This window comes from Colletotrichum costaricense, assembly GCF_030867565.1.
Source record: "Colletotrichum costaricense strain IMI 309622 chromosome Unknown Scaffold_8.1, whole genome shotgun sequence".
NCBI classification, from domain to species: domain Eukaryota; kingdom Fungi; phylum Ascomycota; class Sordariomycetes; order Glomerellales; family Glomerellaceae; genus Colletotrichum; species Colletotrichum costaricense.
Window position 1 is genome coordinate 1626366 of NW_026848237.1, and position 22566 is coordinate 1648931.

At 53.4% G+C, this 22566-nt stretch overlaps 10 protein-coding genes across 10 annotated transcripts; 6 read left to right on the plus strand and 4 right to left on the minus strand.

Annotated features, from left to right (window-relative positions):
- Positions 1 to 221: 221 nt before the first annotated feature.
- Positions 222 to 1336, plus strand: CCOS01_08579 (uncharacterized protein; the record flags this gene model as incomplete). The annotated part of the gene is made up of 2 exons (XM_060456740.1): positions 222 to 323; positions 410 to 1336. 2 exons carry the CDS (start codon positions 222 to 224, stop codon positions 1334 to 1336), a joined length of 1029 nt encoding a protein of 342 aa, XP_060313014.1.
- Positions 1337 to 2854: 1518 nt separating this feature from the next.
- CCOS01_08580 (uncharacterized protein) lies at positions 2855 to 4407 on the plus strand (the record flags this gene model as incomplete). The annotated part of the gene is made up of 9 exons (XM_060456741.1): positions 2855 to 2962; positions 3017 to 3046; positions 3112 to 3202; positions 3259 to 3300; positions 3361 to 3515; positions 3575 to 3612; positions 3684 to 3821; positions 3882 to 4301; positions 4356 to 4407. The coding sequence occupies 9 exons, from the start codon at positions 2855 to 2857 to the stop codon at positions 4405 to 4407; spliced, it is 1074 nt and encodes a 357-aa protein (XP_060313015.1).
- A 1861-nt stretch (positions 4408 to 6268) lies between these two features.
- On the plus strand, positions 6269 to 6487 carry CCOS01_08581 (uncharacterized protein; the record flags this gene model as incomplete). Its single annotated transcript, XM_060456742.1, has 1 exon — positions 6269 to 6487. The coding sequence occupies one exon, from the start codon at positions 6269 to 6271 to the stop codon at positions 6485 to 6487; it is 219 nt and encodes a 72-aa protein (XP_060313016.1).
- A 2322-nt stretch (positions 6488 to 8809) lies between these two features.
- On the minus strand, positions 8810 to 14250 carry CCOS01_08582 (uncharacterized protein; the record flags this gene model as incomplete). Its single annotated transcript, XM_060456743.1, has 2 exons — positions 8810 to 9032; positions 14159 to 14250. The coding sequence occupies 2 exons, from the start codon at positions 14248 to 14250 to the stop codon at positions 8810 to 8812; spliced, it is 315 nt and encodes a 104-aa protein (XP_060313017.1).
- A 487-nt stretch (positions 14251 to 14737) lies between these two features.
- On the plus strand, positions 14738 to 15875 carry CCOS01_08583 (uncharacterized protein; the record flags this gene model as incomplete). The annotated part of the gene is made up of 3 exons (XM_060456744.1): positions 14738 to 14989; positions 15518 to 15713; positions 15841 to 15875. The coding sequence occupies 3 exons, from the start codon at positions 14738 to 14740 to the stop codon at positions 15873 to 15875; spliced, it is 483 nt and encodes a 160-aa protein (XP_060313018.1).
- A 786-nt stretch (positions 15876 to 16661) lies between these two features.
- On the minus strand, positions 16662 to 16907 carry CCOS01_08584 (uncharacterized protein; the record flags this gene model as incomplete). The annotated part of the gene is made up of 1 exon (XM_060456745.1): positions 16662 to 16907. One exon carries the CDS (start codon positions 16905 to 16907, stop codon positions 16662 to 16664), a length of 246 nt encoding a protein of 81 aa, XP_060313019.1.
- A 198-nt stretch (positions 16908 to 17105) lies between these two features.
- CCOS01_08585 (uncharacterized protein) lies at positions 17106 to 18034 on the minus strand (the record flags this gene model as incomplete). Its single annotated transcript, XM_060456746.1, has 2 exons — positions 17106 to 17554; positions 17860 to 18034. 2 exons carry the CDS (start codon positions 18032 to 18034, stop codon positions 17106 to 17108), a joined length of 624 nt encoding a protein of 207 aa, XP_060313020.1.
- A 1301-nt stretch (positions 18035 to 19335) lies between these two features.
- On the plus strand, positions 19336 to 19614 carry CCOS01_08586 (uncharacterized protein; the record flags this gene model as incomplete). Its single annotated transcript, XM_060456747.1, has 1 exon — positions 19336 to 19614. The coding sequence occupies one exon, from the start codon at positions 19336 to 19338 to the stop codon at positions 19612 to 19614; it is 279 nt and encodes a 92-aa protein (XP_060313021.1).
- A 1085-nt stretch (positions 19615 to 20699) lies between these two features.
- On the plus strand, positions 20700 to 21233 carry CCOS01_08587 (uncharacterized protein; the record flags this gene model as incomplete). The annotated part of the gene is made up of 1 exon (XM_060456748.1): positions 20700 to 21233. One exon carries the CDS (start codon positions 20700 to 20702, stop codon positions 21231 to 21233), a length of 534 nt encoding a protein of 177 aa, XP_060313022.1.
- A 391-nt stretch (positions 21234 to 21624) lies between these two features.
- On the minus strand, positions 21625 to 21849 carry CCOS01_08588 (uncharacterized protein; the record flags this gene model as incomplete). The annotated part of the gene is made up of 1 exon (XM_060456749.1): positions 21625 to 21849. One exon carries the CDS (start codon positions 21847 to 21849, stop codon positions 21625 to 21627), a length of 225 nt encoding a protein of 74 aa, XP_060313023.1.
- Between the last annotated feature and the right edge of the window lie 717 nt (positions 21850 to 22566).

Consider the following 22566-nt stretch of genomic DNA (forward strand, 5'->3'; position numbering starts at 1 on the left):
TATCAAACTACTTGGCACTTTCAACCCTCAATTCACTTTCCAGACTAAGAGTTGAGAAGTCCGAAGTATTCACTCTTACCTTACTTGGTATAAAAGTCTCTTCTTTCTCAATGCTTTCCTTCACTTTACCACTCCTCATTACCCAAACAACTTCAGGTAGCTTCACCGCCTTCACCTGAGGCTCTCACACTCTTTCTCCTTGACCTCAGAACGGTTGCAAAATGGGACGTTTTAGCAGCGGCTACTGGGCACTATTGCTCGGAGCCACCTCCGCCGTGAGGTTCGACATCGTACCCGATACCACAGGCATAGACAGTCTCGGGGTAAGAGCCGTCCTTTTAGGATGCCCAGAGATACATCTAATGCAACAAGAAATAAAGAAATGAGTGCTAAGACACAGTCCATCTAGTCGAACTTGCCAACTCTCTACTCTTTCCAGGAGTCTCAATTGGCCTCTGAACAAACAAACTCTTACTGGGCCGCATCTTTCGTCACAGCTTCCAATGACCACCAGTATGCAATTATGTCACAGCAAGTGCCAACCGGTACCGGTCAGAGTGTCTTCCAGTCTTCAATCCTAGATCTCGAACACACCAGCAACTACTGGCTCACGGGTGGCCTCGCGCCGCTGCAGGGAAACCTGACGATCAAGAATGGCCTGCTCGACATTGAAGTCGATGGATCTGCCTTCAAGAGCACTTCCAATGACAGCTTTTCGTCATTGAACACGTGGGGTAAGTACGACACGTACGCATTCAACCTCACTTTTGACGCCTCCTCGCCCGTCATACTCAACGGCGGCGTCGGTCGCTACCGTTGGGGAACCGGGACCACCACGCAATGGTCGCTGCCGAGCTGCAGGACCCAGGGCTCCTTCACCATAGACGGAACCACGCTCGAGGTCGACCCCACACGGTCCTTGACCTGGTATGACCGCCAGCACGGCGTCGGCGGCCCCAACAACTTCACCTGGTTCGGGCTTAACTTTTCAGGTGGTATCCGAGCCAGTATATGGTACTCGGATACTGCAGAGCCGAGTCAGCAACTGCGCTTCGCCACCATCCGGGCAGGTGACGGGCTTCACCTTGTTCGGTTTAAGATGACTCCCGGAAACGCAACTACATGGACGTCCCCAGTCACGAACACGACGTACGCCCAGGACTGGAAGTTGTACTTCGATAACGGGGACTTTCTTGCTATCAGAAGCATTCGTCAGGATCAGGAGAAGGGCTCAGGCGCGGCTAGATTCTACAGCGGAATCGTGGAGGCGGAGGGAAGTCTTTTCGGCCAGGAGAAGGGCTTCGGCTTTGTGGACATCGCTCCGAAGTTTACTTAGTAGCTGCTGGATCGGTAATGGGGGAGTTGGTGAGCCCCATCCGGTACGCGTAGTACCCTATCATAATGGACCTAATGTTGAGAAGAAGAGGGAGCTTTTATCATAGATTTAGTACCATAACATCATCCGCCATCGTACAGAAACCGTACTGCAGATATTGCAGAAAGTAATCAGCGACAAGATCTATCAGACGGACTAATCAATGCAGTGACTAATCAATGCAGTGTGTCTTTAGGCAAGCTTTCAGCGTTCTAGTTCCAGTGGTGACGTGGTGTGAGTCAAATCTACTTTCGAAAGGACTTAAGTAACCTTAAGCGGCTCGTCAACGCCAAAGAAACCAATTAGCAATCTTCAACTTGGTATTCCTTGCAAATCATAAGCTTGGCGATCTCCTGCAAAGTAGTTGCTCTTGCTCTAGACCTAGCCTAGTAACAAAACCTTGAAGCTGCGGAAGTCTGTGTTAATCTAGAGACAAGATATGAAGTTAAGGAAAGCCTAGCCCCTGCGAGTGTTTACATCGACGACCCAGTCGAAGGAGCCGACTTGGAGACGAAGAAACCGTTTAAATATGGCCAATTCCCGAAGGCACGTTGGCTTTCTGATACTTCAGCCTTAGAGCTTAGCTTCTACACAGGGGAGGTATGGTCTGAATAACGTCAGGCTGCAAAAGGCTTCGGCATATCTCACCAAGCAAGCTACGATACTAGCAGGTCGCCACTCGTAAAGAAGCACAGTAGAAACTACCGAACTTCCTTACAGGTACATGACATAATATTTCTCCCCATGGCACACAACAACACTACCGTACCTCGGAGCCCCAGTACTAGACTGAGAGTTCGATCGCTTTATAGGTACGGATGCCGATACCTCGTCGTATTAAATGTATGAACAGTGTATCGCTGAACAGAAGTGCAGCAATCACACGAGAGACAAGGCCTATAACAGCCTGTTGCCAGCATCCCGTATCCGGGTTAATGGAAGGTGTTGGATGAGCCAAGAACAAAACACGTTGGGCCCTGGAGGGGGCATCAATTCGCAACATGCGACCCAAAGAAACAAATTGATATGGAACGGGATTCAAGCTCAAAGAAGTTATATTTTTGAATGCAAAAGATGCATCACCATGCCGCGTCACAAACAAAGCTCCTTCCTAGTGAGGACTAGTATTTCGACAGAGCAGTTGGTTGCCAGTAACCAACAGTCACGACGCGGTCATATTACCAACGTTGGAAAGCCTCTCGCGGGACTCATATCCCCTTCCAACACGCAGATTGTTCCCCATCTGCACGTAACGTCTCCGCGCGGCCGGACCCTTGTCGTGAAAGTGGTCTGTTGGTTGCAAACCTGCATAATTGTCACCAGCCAAGGAGAGGGGTAACAAGACGGACATGGCACATTCTAAAGCGATAAAAATGGCGAAACTTGTCGAACTGAAATGCTTCAGTCATATCGTAGTGTTAATTTTCATACTACAATACCATCTTGCGCGAGCAAATCAACCGCAAAAGGTATCATACGATGAGTGCCACGAACCAAACGCCAGCCAGCGTGCCGACTCCCGAGCCCCCCGCTCAGCCTCAGCCCGAGACTGAGACCGAACACGGGGTTGTCATTGCGGCCGAGGAGGTAATGCGACCAAAACATGATAGCCATCACGCTCTGACACAACTGTTGTTCTAGTTCACAGATGACAACTCTTCCGTCCACCAGGTGAGTAATTGTTGCCATGTCCCCAATTTTGGGTCATTAGTTTGGAGAGCTCACCATGAGAAAAGAGTATAGCTTCCTCGACAACGAGTCTGAGCAGCTCCATCCTCGATTATAGAACCGAGAATGGAAGGACGTATCACAAATACAAGGACGGCAGTAAGTCCATATCTCAGCCAATAACGATAGCATGCAGCGCAATCTAACCAGCCTAGAATACTGGATCCCGAATGACGAAAGAGAAAATGAGCGGCTTGGTATGTACTCTCCAACCTCTTTCTTCAGGAACTCATGATACTGACAAGGCCGCTGGCCAGATGTTCAACACAACTTATTCGTCCGTACTTTCCGAGGTCGGCTGGGAAACGCTCCACCCACCGATCCGGGAGCCAAGGTCGGACGGGTCCTAGACATTGGGACGGGCAGCGGCATCTGGGCCATCGACTTTGGCGAGGAGCATCCCGAAGCTGAGGTAAGGACAACAAGGCATAGGACGGCCATGGCGTTGACTCCTCACTGATTACGGCGTAGATTCTCGGTGTCGACCTTTCTGCCGCGCAGCCAGATTTGTGTGTTTGCCCCCCTTCAAGAAGCGCCGAGTTGATCAAGAGAAATATCACAGGCTGACTGCAGGGAAAAGTGTTCCGCCCAACGTCCGCTTCGAAATCGACGATGTCGAAGAACCTTGGATCTTTTCGGATCGTTTCGATTACATCCATAGTCGAATGATGACGTGGAGTATTTCCAACTGGAAGAAGCTCTTCAAGCAGTGTTATGAGTGGGTCCCCATATCACATCTAATAGAGTGTCTACCCTGACGCATTTGTTTTCAAAACAGCAACTTGAACCCCGGAGGATATCTAGAGGCAAACGAGGGTAATATTGTCCCCTTGTCGGACGACGGCACGCTCAAAGACGACTCGGCGCTCATGAAGAGCGTACGCCTTTGGGAATCGGCCGCCGAGATTTTTGGCCGCCCATTCGAGGACACGAGACGCCTCAAGGACTTCATGGAAGAGGTCGGCTTCGAGGACGTTCACATTCTCAAGTACAAGTGGCCCACAAACACCTGGCCCAAGAACTCTCACTACAAGGACCTCGGCGCGTGGAGTTACGAGCACGTCTCGCTCGCCTGGGAGGGATTCCTGATGGCGCCCCTGACGCGAGCGCACAACTGGACGAGGGAGGAGGCCCTCGTGCATATCATGGAGGCGCGGAGGGACTTGTCGGATAGAACGATCCATGCTTACTTCAACGTGTGAGTGAAGCTCAATCCCCTTGCCTTGGAAGCTTTCGTGCTGATGTTTGATAGCTGGTCTATTTACGGAAGGAAGCCTCTGAAGGCTGATGACGCAGAAATTTGAGCAAGAGTAGTCCGCTTGTGTTGTCATCAGTCTCTAGATACTCTACTGGAGGACGAACTCAGGGCGACAACTGGCGATACCTCAGTCACTGGGACCCTCTTTATATGTGTAGATGAGAACGAGCTGGGCACCATCATTGGTTCGGGTAGTTGGTAGTAGACAGGATGATACGGGCCATGGCCTTTTAGTTCTGCTTTTCGAGCATTAGTCCGCCAATGGCAGTATTTGATCTGCCGCATCAAGATCTTATTTTCGTCATGAAGAGGGTTCTCGTAGGCTCATTCGACTCATTCGATTCAGTGAACTGGGCTTCATCACTAGGGTTGCTGTATCTCATCACTTAAGACATAGCCCTCAGGGGTGAGGACGAGGCTATCTGTTACAGTTCAAAGGTGCTTGTGAAGCTACAGGTGTAATTTGTCTCTTAACATATATCGCATGCTGATACGTGTCGCGCAAGGCCAATAGTTTTTTACAATGGGCTGTCACAAATATAAAAGTTTCGTCATGTCATTGAGTCAATTTGGAAAAGGCAGCCTGTTAAAACGCGGCTATGAAATATGAGATTCTTCTCATGACATGAAAAAAGCGACCAGTCAGAGACAACTTTGAAGTTTACATTTACGAATACGCGTGCCTGACTCCGCGAAAGGAGAAAGGTATGAGGTAGTTGCAGCTCAATATCTTCCGCAACAACCACTAATCGTGGTGCGGCTTCCATCTACTATGAGTGGCCAGCTTCACCGCTCATTCAACTCTATGACGTGAAAGATAGAACAAGAATAGCAGCCATATGGATGGAGCGCTCGAATTCAAGAGAACGGTTTATTTTCGAAGCTGAGTCCACGGACAATGAGGGTATTGTCCTGACCCCAAGGACAACATACCCGAATCGCTGAGTCTCGTTGCAATGTTGCTGCGGCAAACACTACAGCCTAACCACTACTATCGACTTTGACAAAGACAGAGGCGATTTCATTTCTTCATTCATTCACCATGAACGACCGGGCAAGAAGGTGATGGTATCGAGCCCCATGCCCAAAATTGTAAAAAGAAATAACTCAATGCGAAGGCGGAATTTAACCGCTGTAACTCCCCGAGGTGGGCTCGAACCACCAACCTCCAGATTAACAGTCTGACGCGCTAGCCAATTGTGCCATCGGGGATTTGAGCTTATTATCTGCTGCAAGTTTCCGACAATTATGCGTGCATCAATGCAAAAGCCAGGCCAAGGTAGGGTGTGCGACGGCCGCGACAGAGGTAACCTTCTCGGAACCTATCCGAAAGCGAACCCGCAAAACGGGGGTAAGCTGGTTGCCGGAAACAAGCGAAGAGAAAAACGAACCGAACGGCGCGAGTCCGACTCTCTCGACTCTTTTGTCCCTAGGGTGGTGGTTGTTTTCTTTCCCCACGCCAAATAAGCCCCGACTTCTAAGAATAATACCTACCCTATGGATACGTGCTACTTACCTTACCTGCTAGGCATTCCGTACCCCATGCCGCGGGGAGAAAAACCATTAGAACACGAACAAAGAAAACGCGAGAATAGAAAGATAGATAGCAGAGAAAATGCGATTCATATTGCCTGCTCAACGTCGCACACGCAGATCCCAATTTCGACGAGCTCTTCTCAGCCCTCTTTTTTTTCCTGCTCGTTCTCTATCTCTCTCTCCCTCTCTCAAAAGTCTTTCTTCCTCAATGCGCTGCTAATCCCGCCAACGAAAAGCCACCAAAAGCCTAGCGCTGCCAGCCAGGAAGGCCACAAGGCGGCGTCTAGCGGAGATGCCAAAATGACTGGCGCAGAAACAACCCGTGAATCACACATACACACACATCCTGTCGGGTCATCCATCGGCCATCCATGATCCCGCCCCCGGAAGGGGGGCGCTTTTGGGGCCTTGAGGCTCGCCGCGTCGGCTCCCACCTCCAGGCCCCCCCCCCCCCCCAGGGGCCTTTTTCGACTTCATACCTACGTCGTCCCATCGAAACAAGGCGCGCGTCCACGAAACCGTTAAGATTTGGTTCCCTCCTCTGCGTCCTTCGCGCGTTGCCAAGAAGCGGGAGAGCGGGCGCTGAGTAGGGACCAATATTCCTTGAAGACGGTCTGAGCTTTTCGTTTTCCTGACTTGACTGAACGTGAGGAAGCTGGCCTTCTCTTTAGACTTTGACGCTTTCCCCGTGCAATCATCTTGCCCCCCCGACGTCAAAGAGGTTCAGAATTACCGTAATACCCGGTACATCCCAAAATCGCCATCATGGTTCGATTTCCCCATCCCTTAACGAGATGAGTGAGTGATCCATGAGGCCTAGCTAGCATATCAGGTGGTCTGCGGAATTCCGTCCGTCCACACGCCAGTCACCAGAGAGACGCTTGTCGGCCGAAGCTTGTCAGCGCCTCGCGTCTAACTCGCTTCCTTTGCTGTCTCATTTTACCGCCTCCCGCCACCCATCCAAAGGTTACCACTTGGCGAGGGCAGGACTAATTTTATAGAGTTTGACGTCGATTCAGTTTCGGGAATGGGGGACCTATGGTGAAGATGTAGCGTGAGTGAGTAAGTGAGTGAGCGCGCAGGCGTGTGAGTGTGAAGTATGTGTGTGTGTGACGCCGCACCGCCGCCATGCGTCCTTTTTCACAGTGAGAGGCTATGTCTGCGCTAAATCATTCATCAGATTCAACGGTCTCCTTTTCGGTGCCGTAAGTGCCGAAGTAGATGCCTAGATCCGCGGTAGGAGGAGGCCGCCGCCGAGACTGTCCTTTTCAGCTTGATCCGATGTCTCGTCTCATCGAGAAAAGTTGGGGAAAAAGGGGGCGCTGTTTGGGCGTACGGTGCACCAGACGACCACCACCGTACTCCTCCATGTCCGTGATGCCTTCAACATCCGCCCCCAGCTAGGTTGATCGCCGTTGCCGCCTCCCCTCCCCTGAGTCCATGGCAGTGGTGTAGGTAGGCACGGGATGCGCCGGTTTCGGGAATCGGGATCCAGGCCAAGCCTCACACACACCCACTCCATGATCCATCAACATTCAAATATTCCGAAAGTTTGACGTGTCTGGGTAATGCCGGCTCATCGCGGATACCAGATTCCCGGTTGCCTAGACTAGCTGCGAGCGTGGTGTTCGGTACCACACAAAGCTGTCAAGCTAAAACCAAGAAGAAAAGGAACCAAAAAGTGCCTCAAAAGCTTCCATGGAATGAACTCCGGATAAGGGAACCTGACTCGCGGACAAAGTGTAAATGCGCCCCGCGTCTGGTTGACGATCGCAACGACATTCGCTGGTCTAGCACATCACGTTAGCCACAATTGGGACGATTTGGCGAGGGACGGAACGAAGAGATGACCTACTGTAGTGTAGAGAGACGCACGCCGCGCACACCCGTCTCAGAAAACAAAGTTTATCATGTCCGATAGTCTGGCAGACTTTCAGACTTTCCAGAAACCTTGTGGCGCGTGTCAGCCAACGTGAGTGGTGCGGATGACAAGAGGAGGGCGTTAGTAACGCGCCACACCGTAGCCCAGCGTCAAACGTTTTGGGGCAGCAACCCTCAAAGGAATCCGTTAGTTGCGTGCTCTTGGTGCGCCAAACGCTCTTGATATGACGACCAAGTCATGCCATCCCGCAATGGCAACCTAGGCAATCCACCACCAGCACCCAACCAGCCAACCAACTAACCTCCATTTCGAAAACAGATTGGTCACTTTTAGAAGGGGGGCAGTTCCGCGAGGCTACTAACAAGGTTGCCATCAACCCGGGCCAACTGTCCTAGGGCCATTTCCCGACGCTAGGAAGTCATGTCTGCATATCACTCTAATGCATCATCATCTGGAGTTGATTTGCCGTCTCCCTCTCTCACACTGCACTTCTTCTGAACGACAACGGGATCGAATGAAAGAGACTTCCACGCCACTCCGGATTCTCACCGGGTGATCCGTATGCCTATCAAACACTAGCTTGCGGGTTGGAGAACGGCAGAAGCCCCAAGGTGGCAAATGGTTGGACCCTGGTGACGGAAGTTTAACTGCATCAAGCCCTTGATGAGGGTCTTGAGAGATTTCTCGGGCCAGGGCGTAGGGCTTGACTATCACTGGCAACTGTCCGAGAAGATGGTTCATTGGGAATCTTTGTACAATGCCCTCGGAGGGACTAACACGGCAGGACAGTTGCTAGACATTATCGACGGGGTTCCATCATCCGACATAGTCTTAATCAAACTGGTGAAGGTACTCTCACATGTCGCAGCATATTGTAGAAAGCTGAGAGATCGCGATCTCGTTGTTGATCAACGACATGTCACCGAAGCACACGGCTTCCTATCCAGAGAGGGGAGGTGATGGGATGATCCGCACTCTATCGGAGACACAGAACTGCGTCCCAAGGATCGGGGCATGAACGTCTCACACTTTACTTCATTTCCTGCCAGAAAGCGGAAACCCACGCAGCGCCATCATGGCGAGCGATGATCTCGCCAATCTCGGGCTTGGGGCATGCAGAAGTTGCAGTTGTGGATGCTAGTGTGTAGAGTTGGTACACCGCAAGGTGGTAGACTAACGGAGCGGTGGACGTCTTGCGCTCAGAAGCTGCGCATGTGCTGAAGAAGGCGCTGGCCGGTATTGGGCCGGCCGTGCTGTGGCTTTCGCAGCACAGCAGAGGCCGTACAACGTTGCTTGATGATCTATGGTCTTGGGTGCAAGAAGCCGTCGAGAGATCGGGTGAAGCGTCCCGGCCGGGACGCAGTGACCAAAGGGAAGGAGACAAGCCAGGAAAAGGGGGACTCCAGTGAGGGGGAGATTGACGGATGGCGGATGTTGTGACAAATGCTTGAGGTGCAGCAGATGGATATGTCGTTCGACAAAACATCAGGAACTTTTCCCCCTTGCACGCGTCGAAGATCATGGAACCTATACAAGGGCGGCACCCCCCCTGAAGCCAGGGACAGAGCGAACCTGACAACCATCAGGCCAAGCAGCCAACAGATACGCGCACAGGGAAGCCCAAGCTGTGTTATCGAGCACGTGGAGGCAACAAGGTGACTGACGGCTGGCAGGGCGGATCCAACTCAGACCCGTTGGGGACTAAGTTGCGTTCAGCCACAGACCGAGGCAAAGAAATGGCGTTCGACGGCCGCGGGGTGCGCTTGTTTTGCGGTAATCCATGTGCCTGGAGCCAGTGGATAGCGAAGAAAGTTGGCGTGTTGAGCTAGCTGCGCCGAGTAAAGTGTCGATAATGAGCATGGGCCGAGTCAGAGAGACACAGCGTCAATCAGGTTCGACCGTATCATTGTCGACCGCGGAAGCGCCAGACGTTTGGCTTTGGGAAACAAAAGCCAAGGCGAATTAGGAGCCAAGAGGATGGTCAAGCCGTCCCGGCGGCCATGATTCGTTCCACGAGGCCAGCGACCGGTCCTTCTTAGCTCGCAGCGCTTGTCATGCTGTGAACTGTCAGAGCCCTGGTCACAGGTCAGTGGTGGAAATCCTCTACGAATCGTCTTGGAGTGGCTTTCTTAGCCTTGGTCTTGCAGCATTCAAGTGGCATGCAAGTATCCAGTGTTCACCCAAGCAACGGAAGGTTTTCAAGTATGAGATATGGCTGGGGAACAGGCATAAGAATCAGGATTGCGTGACTGTGCCTCGGGAAGGACTAGCGGCCCACGGTGAGAGTCGAGCAAGAGACACCGGGCTCGCGGAGAGCGGAGCCAAGGTCGAATGCGTGGGTTGAGACGGCGATGACCTCCGAAGAGCTTGCTAGGATGAGGGCCAGAGGTTGTCACAAGGCCGGGGCTTGGCAACGGCGGCCGGGGGTTGGAACTTGGGCTCCAGAGTAGAGCGAAGAGGCGATTTCGTTGGCTCATGGATATGGCGTCTGTTAGGATAGTGGAGAGAGTTGAGGGGTGGGCACGGCACGAGAAAAGTCGGACGTCGGGTCCAACTTCCAGGGCCCATACTGCGTAGACGACGGGCCATGGCCGGTGAGGTAGTGCTGCTTCTCTGCATGGTGTAGCAAGCAGCTTTGGGCTAGTATCCGCAGTGTGAACATGGTCAGGTCAGGTTAGGCCCATGGCGGTGATGCTCGCTCGGTGTGTATAAGGTAGGTAAGGTATCCGTTGGTAAGTGTGGGAACTCTTGAGTGCGAGCCTGCCTGCGAGGGACGGGCCCAGGAGTCGGGTAGAGATGGATGGACAAACTGTCCGTGAGGTAACCGTATGTGTGTAGTAGATTACTACCTAGTGTATCGGTTCGTGCCAACTTTCAGGGAAGAGGCAGATGAAGGAAGCATTAGGGCCATTGTTGCTCGCTTCTTCCTGCCCTGTCCCAGACGAGGGTACAGTTGGTCTTGCTGCAGCTCAAGGGTTGTTGTTACTGTATCGGTATCCGTACATACCTAGGTAAGGTGAGGTAGGTAGGTAGGTATTGTTGGAGACTTGCAGTCGAGTGACCAGTTGCTGCGGTGGACAGTGGAGGTCAAAAAAGAACTGAAGAGCGCTAGATTAACAAGGCAAAGCGCAGATTTCGTTTGACACCAACCCGAGGTAGGCAAGGGCCGCAAGGCCTGTGGTGAGACTCGATGTACTATGCAGTAGACTGTAGAGGTAGGTGCTGGGTGGGTGCACACAACACTCACCTGTTCCTGCCCCCGGCTCCATTACTGACCGGCTACTACTGGCTAGTGTTTCCCGATCAGGCAACCTGGGTATTTCTAAATATAGCCAGATGCAAGGCAACCATCTGACCGGGGGTATCGGGGGAAAGGCCAATCATCTGGCACCTGCCATCCGCTTCCTGCCTTTTTTTTTTTTTTTTTTTTTTTTTTTTTTTTCCAGTCTTTCTTGGTCCTCATCCTCTTCCCTTCCTCGCTTCCAAGAATGCAAGCATGGAAGATTCCTTTCTCAAGACCCCTCTCCCTGACCACCAGCGGTACCACAAAAAAGTCTGTGAGGTTTCCACAGCTTTAATTCGAAGAAGAGCGATGGAAAAAAATAAAATAAAAAAGTAGCCACCGGGGCAAGATGGGCTCGGCAAATCGGCTCCTTGCGCTGGGGAACGGCGGAACTAACCTTGTTCAGCCATAGAAGGTACCTTGCAGTGTCTGACCCATCGCTTCCACTGCCCTTGCCTTTCATCAGTATCAGTATCCGTAAAAGTACCTCGAAAAGTACTCCGTACTTCGTACCTTCCATGAGGTGGCTTGTACCTTCTGTCTGGAGTTCGATCTGGCCGCGCTTCCCTTAGCATTGTTTACCGTATGTATGGAAGGAGGAAGCAACAGCAGAAGCGGGAGTGCCTTCCACCTTCCCAATTCCTCACTACCTAGGTACTTGCTATGGAGTTCAGCTACTTTGGTTTGGAAGGCGAGAGGGAACAATTGAACCTTTTGGTACAGCGTGCTAGCCGAGATACGTTACCTTGAAATTCCCCTCACAAAGTCGGGAAGCCACGCCGCGCGACGGGTAATGCCAAGACTTCGGCGCAACGATCAATCGAGACAGTACAGCTGTGTCTTCCCCCCTGATGGCTAAGGTAGCTGCTAGCGTCCACCGGCAACAGGAGCCCTCCACTGGTTCCTCGGTCCTCCAAAGTCCAAGACTCAAAAGTGCTTGTCGATTTAAGAAACTTCAGCCCAGAGGAAAGAGCAAAGACGTCATCATGGGGCCATGTTCCAAGCAGTTCTTACCTAACCTACTCTGAACGTGGTTTGGCCCTCTCACTACTCGACGTTCTCTTTCTCTCTAATGCGTAGGGGTAGGGACTCTCCCTTCACCATCCTGGATGCCTCGGGTCATGAACTTTTGCATTTCTCGGCTTCACTTTACTCTAATCGAGCCCACGCTAGCGGCTGGATCGATGACATGAGACGACAACCTCTCGCTTCACTTCACTTCTCCAGGGAAATCACAAATGTTGAGGCGGTAAAATCCACAAGACCGCACCAAAGTGGCCCGTCTGGAGACTGGCACCGCGCAGACGGACATGATCCTGTCAACATGCACATCATCCGCCTTCAAGACAAGGTCTGCCGTCGGTTAGGCTCATTGTTTCGCTGTATCCCCGCGGATACAGACTGCAGACATATGGATACATAGCAGAGTACTACTTTGTCTTCGTACTGTACCTCCCGTCACTGACAGTCGAGACAGTATTCCCAGCTCTGTCGACAGCCGGCCAACCACGTCTGGCCATGAATCCATCATAATCACCAAGCTTCTTTGCCCACACCCTTCCCACCTGGCTAAACCCTATCTGGTATGAGAGTCGGCCATTCATGGTGCTGCTACGCCCCCCCAGTCATTGGCCTCCCTTCGACGTTCCTTTCTGCTCCGCTAAGCGGTGGAACTCCGACACTTCCCCTGCCGATTGTGCCCGGTGTGCCGCTCGAGGCATGGTGGGGAAGGACGGCCCTGCGCATTTTCCAGAAGCCCAAGAGAAATGCCAACAATTTTACAGCAATTAACGATAATAAACGAGAATGACCGCTGCCGCCCACGAACGGTGAACCCACGACGGAGACGGGCGGATCAGTATGAGCGAATTACCCATATCCATATGATATGATACCCCTCGCCTCGCCGCCGATGAAGAGTACGTACCATCTGTCCGTACGCTTTCGTCTACAGAGTACGGACGGAGACCGGATACACCATTGTCTTGGAAGTTGGGCTTGCAAATTCTCCAAGAGTCCAACCCCCCATCGAATCGACGTCCCACGCTCTGATCAGTCATCATTATTCTCGACTCCAAGCCCCCTCCCCTGGTGGACAGTAACGGCCCCCTTGAAGACCTAGGACCCGGCCGGCAAGGAGAAGCATTGGCAAAGGAAAATCTGCTAGTCACTCGGCCGACGATATGCCATAGATTGACATCTGGCAGCATAGCTGCCCGTTTGAACCCCCGAGCCTAGGGCTGTTATGCTCACCCAGCCGCCCATGCCCTGTCCCCGGCTCGGACTCGCAGCGGATAAACTACCTTCATCAGCAAAAGTCCATGGCAGAGTCGCATCTTCTCCGCACCGAAGAGTTCTCGACGCGGAGCAAAGCTTGGAGACCCTGGCCAAGCCCATTGTCGAATGAAGGCCCAGGATAATTGAGGTCATGCGCCATATAAACAAATCACCGCCATCCACTCTGCTGATTGGCATCGCTTGCATGCGTCCAACTCTTGAATCTCTGCATCTCTGCATCGCTGCATCTTTCTAGGTACCTCTGGCTCTGCGTCTGTGGCTGATTAGTGTGCGTCCACCGACCAACCCACTGATCGGACGGCAACTGCACTCTGCAGTGTGGTACTAGCTCGACATTTTGCCCTTCTCACCGCCTCCTATCCATCGAAAACATGGTTGGCAAGCCTCGCTTGGTTTGCAGCGTCTTCTGCTACCAGCACGCATCCTGATATCTCTGTGTGGCTTCTGCCAAGGTAGCGCTTGACAAACATGGCGGGTCGGGATGGGAGGAAAGCTAGCCCCGAGACTCCGCTAGTTCCGTGGCGACTTCGCAGCTGGACTGGCTATCCACAGATCTTGAGGGAGGCTCACGGTCTCACCGGGCTGCCGGGCTTGTGGATTTTCAGAAGCTACAGAAATACAGCGGGCAGCAGTGTGTGGGGAGGACGGGATTACAAAAACACCACTTTCTGTGGGCGCCGTGGCACGAACAGCGTGTTGGAGAGGCAGATCTCTTTCCCTAGCCTTGAGGCTTCCGGGACACCCCATGCGTCTACTCACCGCGCTCGGCCGTCGCGGCTCGCACAACGTCCAACTCACATATGCGGGTCGGTGATGCGCACAGGGTTTCCCTTTGCCCTGTCGGTCAAAGAGCCAATGGTAGCTGGCGGCCGCAATGTTTCCACCATCATACTGCGATCAGCCCGCGCTGTGCCCGCGCGCTGTCTGAAATTTCCCACTATCTCGACGTGACGGCGGCAGTGGGGGCATGTCAAGTCCGCCATCTGCAGGGCCGATTTCGAACCCAACATGGCTCCTTGGAGGACTCTCTAGTTGAGACCTTGACACGTCCCGAGCGCGGGATCGTCTTTGCGCCCAAATCAAACATGGCGGCGGATGTCGATCACCAACAAGTCTACCGGAGACGGAGCGAACGGCGTGCCCTAAATCGCTGCCTGTCGGCGACTTAACGAGTGAGGTGCCGCCTGTCCCAATGCTATGCATCATCGGCAGACAGCTAGCGTACTATGGAACGTTGCGTCTCTCAGCCCCATCCGACGCATCATACGCATGACATTGCTGATGTTGCCGAATATGGAAAAGACAGAGGAGAGAAAAAAATAATTATGTGGCTCCAGATCAGCAAATGCCGTCTCCCAGAGGACCCTGAGAGCTGAAATGCCCCGGTACCCGAGAAGTCTCTCCAATGCACTCGAAAGCCAAAGCACGCGGTGTGAATTTGGCCGAAATCTCGCAGACAACGTGAAAGAAGGTTATTTAAGAATAGAAACCCGCCTTGCCGAATACGGCAAGAACCAGATGCCCTCAACCATGCTTCTGCATGGATATTGGGAGGAGGACACCATATCAGAGCCTCAGGCCGCTGGTCACTCTTCGCCAGCCAATCGACTGAGACACACAGTAACTTCGGTCGGTGGCGGGGAGGGAAAAAAAAAAGTGCCATGATGTGGTGCTTTTGTTGCCAGAGGCTCGCTGACGCTCACATCACCGTATGGACCGGATTACGCAGACGGGCCGAGAAGCGTATGTTGATGTCAAGATGATGCAGGTTTCTTTCGACTCTCCTGCACCGCCGACCTCTGAGGCTTTGTACGCTTCTTGTTCCTGCATTTCCTGCATCGTAACTTCGGACGGTCGGTAGGTCACGTCCGGCGGCCGCTCTCCGACCTGCCTTCAACGACTGGAAGCTGGCAAGCTGCCTTCCATTTACCTCGGTTCCTTGGACCCTAAGAGAGAGCGCCCACATCTCCAAGATTCCAACATCCCGCCCAGCAAGGCCAAACCCACTCGTGATGTCTCTTCGGAAGATTACCTCGCTGCTGCTTCACACCGCTGCTGGCCAACAAATGACTGACTCCATATCAATGTTTGGTGTGCTGGTCCTGGTGTGTTCTGTGTCATGAAAGGACATCCCTGACAGTCTGACAGGGTTGACAGGAGAGCCATACGGGGCGGTCAGGCACAAAGAAGCGGACCTCACACGGGCCCGGCCAGAGACGGGCGACCCTTGACACGCGCGCGCACTCATCGGCCTGTGTGGAAGCTGACTTGCTGGACGGCGTTGAGAACAGCCACCGCCACGACATACGCAGTAAGCGTCACGTCCCCGAGAGCCGGCACAGACAGGTTGACGGTATGTTGCTGGTTGCGCTAAGCGGTGACACCAGGTGCCTCGTGGTTTGTGATGGCTATCTGAGATCTCGTTGACAATTCGGGAAAGTTGCTTATGACGAGCCCCCCGTTCATGTTTCTCATTCCAGGGCTGGAAAAGCAGAGCATGGGTCAGATACCCTAGCAGCGCACGCCAAAAATGGACACGAGAAACTGCTGTTTCAGCCAACCAGAACCAGAAAGACGCCCTGCAACTCCGATCTCCTGGCCCCTTGCAGATTGGTAGAGGCATGTTCAAACAACGACAAGAGACAAGAGCAAGAGATGGAAGCCCTGGGTAGAAGCGACCCGCGCTCAACCCCAGCGCGGCGGAGCAGACATTGGGGGGGGGGGGGGGCATTCTGAGAAGGCTTCGGAGGAAATGCGACGAGACCTCGGGAGACAGAGATCCCCCAAGGAGATTCATTCTACTTGAGACGGCGCTCCAAAGCATCACGTCTTGTTCTTGCTGGGGAAGAGGGATCGAATTAACGTTTTTTTGTCTTTGAATTAGTCTTCTCCACCGACCTCTCACTCTGACTCGCTGCTACTCGATGCACCCGCCTACACTACGGATACCAAGCAAAAAGGCAAGCTACGCTAGCGAACCCACCGAGGTGAAGCTGGACGCCGAAGTAGAGCGGGGAAACGATCGTGGCACTTTTTTTTCTTTCTCTTCCCTTCTCGGACCTTCATCTCTAAAACTCTTTCACGCTCATCTCCAAGCCCTTGGCCACAGTGCTCCGGGCGGAGATGCCCAGCAGATGTGACATAATAGCAACGACCTCAAACCTTAGTCCCAAGATCTGCCCGATTCGCCTTCATGATTTGACATTCGGTTGGCTCCGGCAGTCGTCTGAAGTGTATCGGGACACAGCCGAGGGGCACATTGTCAGCCTCCGGAGACGAGAATGGGATCATGGACTGTTTCTCAGACTCGGCAGGGACTTTGGCTACAGACAGGGGATAACCTCAAGGGATCGATGGACACGCGAGTCGGAGAAATAACACAAGGCAGAACACAGGCCCCCAAACGTCGCACCGAGACGGTTGGACGCTGTGTCGTTGCTTCACCAGAAAAGCACAAACCACCAAGCACTTTTGATGGTTTGTTTTGGCAGCGGCAGCAGCAGATCCATACCATAGTGGACAGTGGGTATAGTTGGTGTTTGCCCATCAACCCCCTGCCACGGCATCGACCCAGGTCCTGGTAGGGGAACTTGTGTGAGTGCTGTGGTTCGAAAGCTCGGACTCGACGGCACAGGCTTGAAACCATGTCTTGAATGACCGTCAGGTTTCTCTGGCTGATGTTACCTGGTAGGTCCTAGGCCGTATCTGGCGTCGCGGAGAGTTGTAGCTTAGCCTAGGAGAGCTTTCAACTCGCCTGATAGTCCTTGGCTGTTCTCTTCAGGACGGTGTCCACCAGCCGGGCGCCTTCATTTTCGTCGCCGCCGCATCGCGCTGGCGCTTCTTTCGGCATAGCATACCACGGGGCAAGGTCCGCATGGGTGACGGGGAGCTCAAGGGGGAAGTATGCACGGATGCCCATGATCCATGACCGCATAACGTTCGTCAGTCGTTCTAGTGGGCTAGAGATGGGAACAGGGTCCTTCCTCTTCCGGTCGGAATGGGAAACGATGCAAGGACACTCTTCCTCGATAGACCAGGACCGGGGCGGGGCTCTAGCTGAGAGTTCGAGCTCCTTATCCTTCAAGGTTGTGGCATGACGGGAGTCGAACTCTCTTGCTTTTTGGACAGTTCTCGCCGCGGCAATGTCAGCTTCCAGAGATGTCGAGACGATGGTGGCAGAGACGCACTCGTCATCTGACTTGGGACGATTGCGTGTGCAACTTCAGAACGCAGAGGCTCTTGCCCTCAAGGACTCGATCAACCACGCAACAGCGAGGCGAGAAAAGCTGTACGAAATTTGGTATGCAGAGTCGCAGACACAGGCGCGCCGCAAGCAATACCTACCTATACCCATGCCCGCGGAGGCTATTTGTTGGACCCAGTGCTAGGGCCGCCCGATTGGGGTCATAGGGCAGGCGGTAGGTACTCCGTACAAGTTACAACAAATGGGCAATGGGTGTCGTTGGGAATGGGGAGAGAGCCACTCGCTGTGGACGTACACACGGAGAGAACCGCTTCCACTGCTGGCACAGGCCAAGGTGACGGGACCTTTGTGTAGGGTTCTGGCGACGGACGGTACTGCATGTCACCACACCCGGAGCCATAGAAAGGCAAGCAAGTTGAGTCCACATGACGATGTTGGCCGCCTAGTCGGGTTCTGACCGAATACATCATGAAGAGCACCCTCTCAGGCTCTCAGCCCCGGAGAAGACTAGTCGGATGCATACCATGCAAGCCCAAATGGCGAATGCCGAGGGCAATGGATTGTTACTCTGGGCGGTGCTCAACTCAACTTGTCCACGGTCGCCGCCTGCTATTCTCATGCTATAGGCCCCGCAACTCAATTGTCGACGCTATTACCTAAGTCACCTGATTCTGCCAACTGGGTGACGGTGGTCTGCCGAGCCAGGAGATGACTTTGATCACAGCTTGACAGAGAGGCCCAGTATAGAGTGGCCTGCAAAGAGTGAAGAGGTTTCCAGCCGCGAGCCCCAACCATGAGGGCTTTTGGCGGCCATGGGGATGTTGTCCTGGATCGCGGAGTCTGTCTACCCCTTCATTCATCTCTTTTCGTCTTCCTCTCCAAGTCCATAGTTGGGATGGACGAAAAAAGCAGCGAATACTGCTTGCCGCCCGAGCTCCGGTCTGGCGGGCCCCTTTTGGCTTTTGCCCGAGCATTCACATTGCCTAGATTTCCTGCTGAACGGTATCACGAAGAATCAAGGGCGCAGAGCTAAGCTCGCATGAAGCTGAGCCAAGTGGTTGTCTGGGACTGGACGGTGAGCGGTGCTCTCTGTCATCGGCTGAGTGGGCGCGTTGCACGAGCATGTTTGCATGAGCATGAGCGCAAAAGAGGGCGAGAGACCGAAAGATGGGATGAGATGGGATGGATTGAGTTGAGTTGAGTTGGGCCGGGGACGTCGTCCATGACTGGTTCGGCAGCGTCGCAAAGAGTCACCGGCACAGACGCTGGCACAGACAGGCAACGATACAGTACTCGCTGACTGGCGATTGCTTCGCCTCCATCGTGTTGACTAGCTCCCTGCCGACACCTCGCCCGCAGCGTGTCATTGGACTGGATCGGGACAAGATTAGCCCCTGCCCCTATTCTCTGACCTTTGACCTCTAAGACTCATACAGCTTCCCGGCCGGTGGTAGTGAGGTCCAGTCAAGCGAGCATCGAAAATAGAGAGGCTATACGGAGCGATAATGGAACAGCATGGCATGGCATCAGCGGCGCGACGCAGTGATGCGATGATGGGCCGGTAGCAGGGGGCAGCAAAGGTAACGAAGCCATTCCCGAAGGAGACAAGCAGCGAAAGCAGCCGCGAGAGTGAGACCAGCGGCAGAATCGCCCACAGCAGCAACAGCGACGGCGCCAGAGAGGCGAAGGTAACAGAGGCAACGGGGCCCTGTGCCAGCGCGCCCGAGGAGAAACCAGCCACACATTCAGCGGACGGCTAACTGGGAAGGGCATGGCAGAGGAACGCGCTAGAAAGTCTCCAGATGGAACATGGAGATGGTGCGGCTTGTCAACTAGTGCTGGAGAGCATGTTTCCGTCGGCGAACTTTGGGACGTGAAAGCAAAAAGCGAAGCAAAGCAGAAGCAGCAGCTTGAGGCGCAGCAAACCCAAGGGCCGTCTCCCAGTGGTCGGTTCGATATGGAGGGGGAGTGTGTGTTGCTTGGAGAGAGAGGTGCGAAAGGAGGTGGGAATTCGGCATGGACACGATGCGAGCGTGTTGCGAAACCATGATTCCCACAGTTGTTCAGCCCCATTGCGGACTAGAATCATCAGCACGCAGCGTGGGGAGGAGAGAAAGTCTCGAGAGGGTGAGGTGAGAGGCCAAAGTCAGTCAGTCAGTCACTCGCTCACCAACACACACATTTCCTCTCTGTCTCTCTCGCAGTTTCTCTTACCTTTACCCCCCTCACTCTCAGTTTCTCTCTCTCTCGCTCACTTACTCACCCACCCCTCGGCTTGGTCGGTCAATCATCTGTCTTCTCTTGGATGGACTCGACCCCACCGCTTGTTTTCACTTCTCGGTCCCTCCCACTGGTGGCCCCCAGTCACCAGTGAGTGGCCCTTTCGCCCCGGCCCCCGGCCTCTCCCTCCCTCTGCGTTAGTTCTTTTGCAAGTGAGAATCGCCGCCGCCTTTGGTTGGGGCCCAAGAAGCCGGCTCACCCACGGGAGGAGGGGCCCAAGGTTATTTTTAATTTTGGCTCGTTTTTGGGTCGACCTTTGGCGGGTGAACGGGGAGATTGGCGGTGCGATGGACAAACAGCACATTGCCCAGTACAGCACAAAACTAACATTTCGGGCGTAGTCCTGTATTTACACTCGACACTACGATCCTACTACGGCCGTCTTTGACAGATACCGACGTTGATAGACACGGTAGACGCGGAATAGCGCCGAGGGTCTGCTCGTCTAAGGAAATCCCAGACTACCTACCTTACGGCTGGTTACCACTACCTTTGACTACGAACGACTACCGAATGCTGGGGCAAGCTGCTCGGGTCCCGTGTCAATACACGCCGGAACATCAAGACATGATGATGGCCGTTGACATCAAGCTCATCAGACATGACAAGGAATCTTTTAGTTAGCACCTATTCATCCATGCCGGCGGCGACTTCGACCCATTATCTCCTGTATTCCTGTACTCCTCTTATTCTTCTTCACCCCCATTTGGCGAGTACGTACTCATCTTCTTCCGCCCTGCCGGATTCTTTTTGTAGTCGTCCCATCCTCGATGAGAAATAACTCTTCTTTACATCTCTCATTCTCATTCTCGTTCATTCGTCTGCTCCCCCCAGTCTCTCCATGCATTAAAGTACATGCACACGCCTGCGTTACCTTGTGTACGGACACACACAGAGCCAATCCTTACCCTCTCCCTCGCCTCGATTCTTTGGCTGACCATAGCCGGGATCCCTGCTCTTATTCCCCTTCCCATCTCAGAGTCCCATCTCACCCCAATCCATCCCATCCCTTCATACTGTACCTATCTTAACAGGGCATCGCGATTCACTCCCGCCCCCCTTACGGACGACAACGATACGGAGAGAAGGAAGAAGAAGAATAAGCTCCGCGACGCACCAGTCTTCACCGACACACTCCAAGCCTCTCTGTCCAACAGGCTTAACCCCAGCCGCGGACGACTGTGTCAGAATCCGCGAAAACCCTGTTTCTCGGATCCAGAACCTGTTGGATCTGTCATTACTGAGGCCACTCACTCGGTCTCTGTCACCTTTGGAAAAAGCATACGCAGTTGGAGAGAGAGCGAGGGCAATAGTGTACAAATACGCTGCGTATACTCTCACACACCCGACACCCGCGACACCCGCATACATACACACGCAAATACATAGATACATCTCGCACATCGCTGAGAGAGAGAGAGAGAGAGAGAGAGAGAGAGAAAGTTAATGACCCGGTACGTACGGATTTCACACTGCCTAGTCCCAGCAACGATCCCAGCACGGACGGCCCCTCCCCTCCACAGTCCACACATGTCCCTGTCCCATCCATTTTCTGTCTCCTCTCATAGCCCTGCACCTTGCACCCGCACCTGAGCCTGGGGTCTGCGCACCTGGACATCTCATTCACATCCACACACACTCGCACTCACACACACACCCACCCTCGCCCAGATGGAGGAGCATCAGCTGCAGCAACCTGCACAGCACAGCTGTTTTTCTCTTTGCTTTCTTTTCCTCTGCCCTTGCTCACAGGTCATGCCCCGTTATTCCCACCCGGTGGTCATGCCTTGCCCCGATTAGGCCGGGACCTGGTGTGGCACTTCTCAACCGTGTGTGCTGCCCTCTTCCTGAGCCAAAAAGCCAGACTGGACGGAGCCTGTGTGTGAGTGGTGTGCATCCATGTGTGTGAGGGTTGTGCTGTGCCTGCTGCGGCCACTGTCTCTCCTCCTCTTGGGGGACGTGAGGGTGAGGTGCCATTATTTAACTGTATCTGTCCCCGGCCCATCTACCACCGCCTTTCCTGTCTCCCCTCCTCTCAGCCTACATCAAACATCAAATCCCATCAGCCTCGTTGAGCTGCTCGCGCTGTCCTCAACCACATTCGCTTTTTCCTAACTCTACTCTTAGGAAGTCCTCGTTGACTCCTGTCATTCGCTTTCGCGTTCTTGTGTTTTTCTTCTTCCGCCAAAATCTCAAAACCGTCCTCCTCCAAACCAACCACCTCCCGCCCTCTTGTTTCAATTATTTCTCTCCCAACAAGATCCTCGGAAGAGAAACAAAACCGAACACAAAAAGGAAAGGAAAAACCTAACTCTCCAACCCGCGCTCAGTCTACCCCAGCAGCCTCAGCCTCGAAGCATTCATCGCCAAATACCCTGGTCTCCAGCCTCAACAACTCCTGGGACTCGCTAGCTTACAACCCCACCTCTCCCACAACTCGGCTTGTAACCAGCAAATGCTCCATCACTGAACATCGGTCTTCTGATCAACCACACTCGCTTTTTCGGAAACAGAGGACTTGAGAGATATACAACGGAAATTCGGGAAACTCAGAACCCGCCCACCCACGATCGCTATCAGTATCAGGAACTGGGAACAGGAGAAAGGAAAAGAAAGGGATCAAGGACAGAAAGAGACGTAAGAGGAACCCGCCAAATCGATTATCGAGCAAAGCGGCCTTCTTTACCAATTTTCCTGTCATTTGCCTCACACCGAGCGCCTG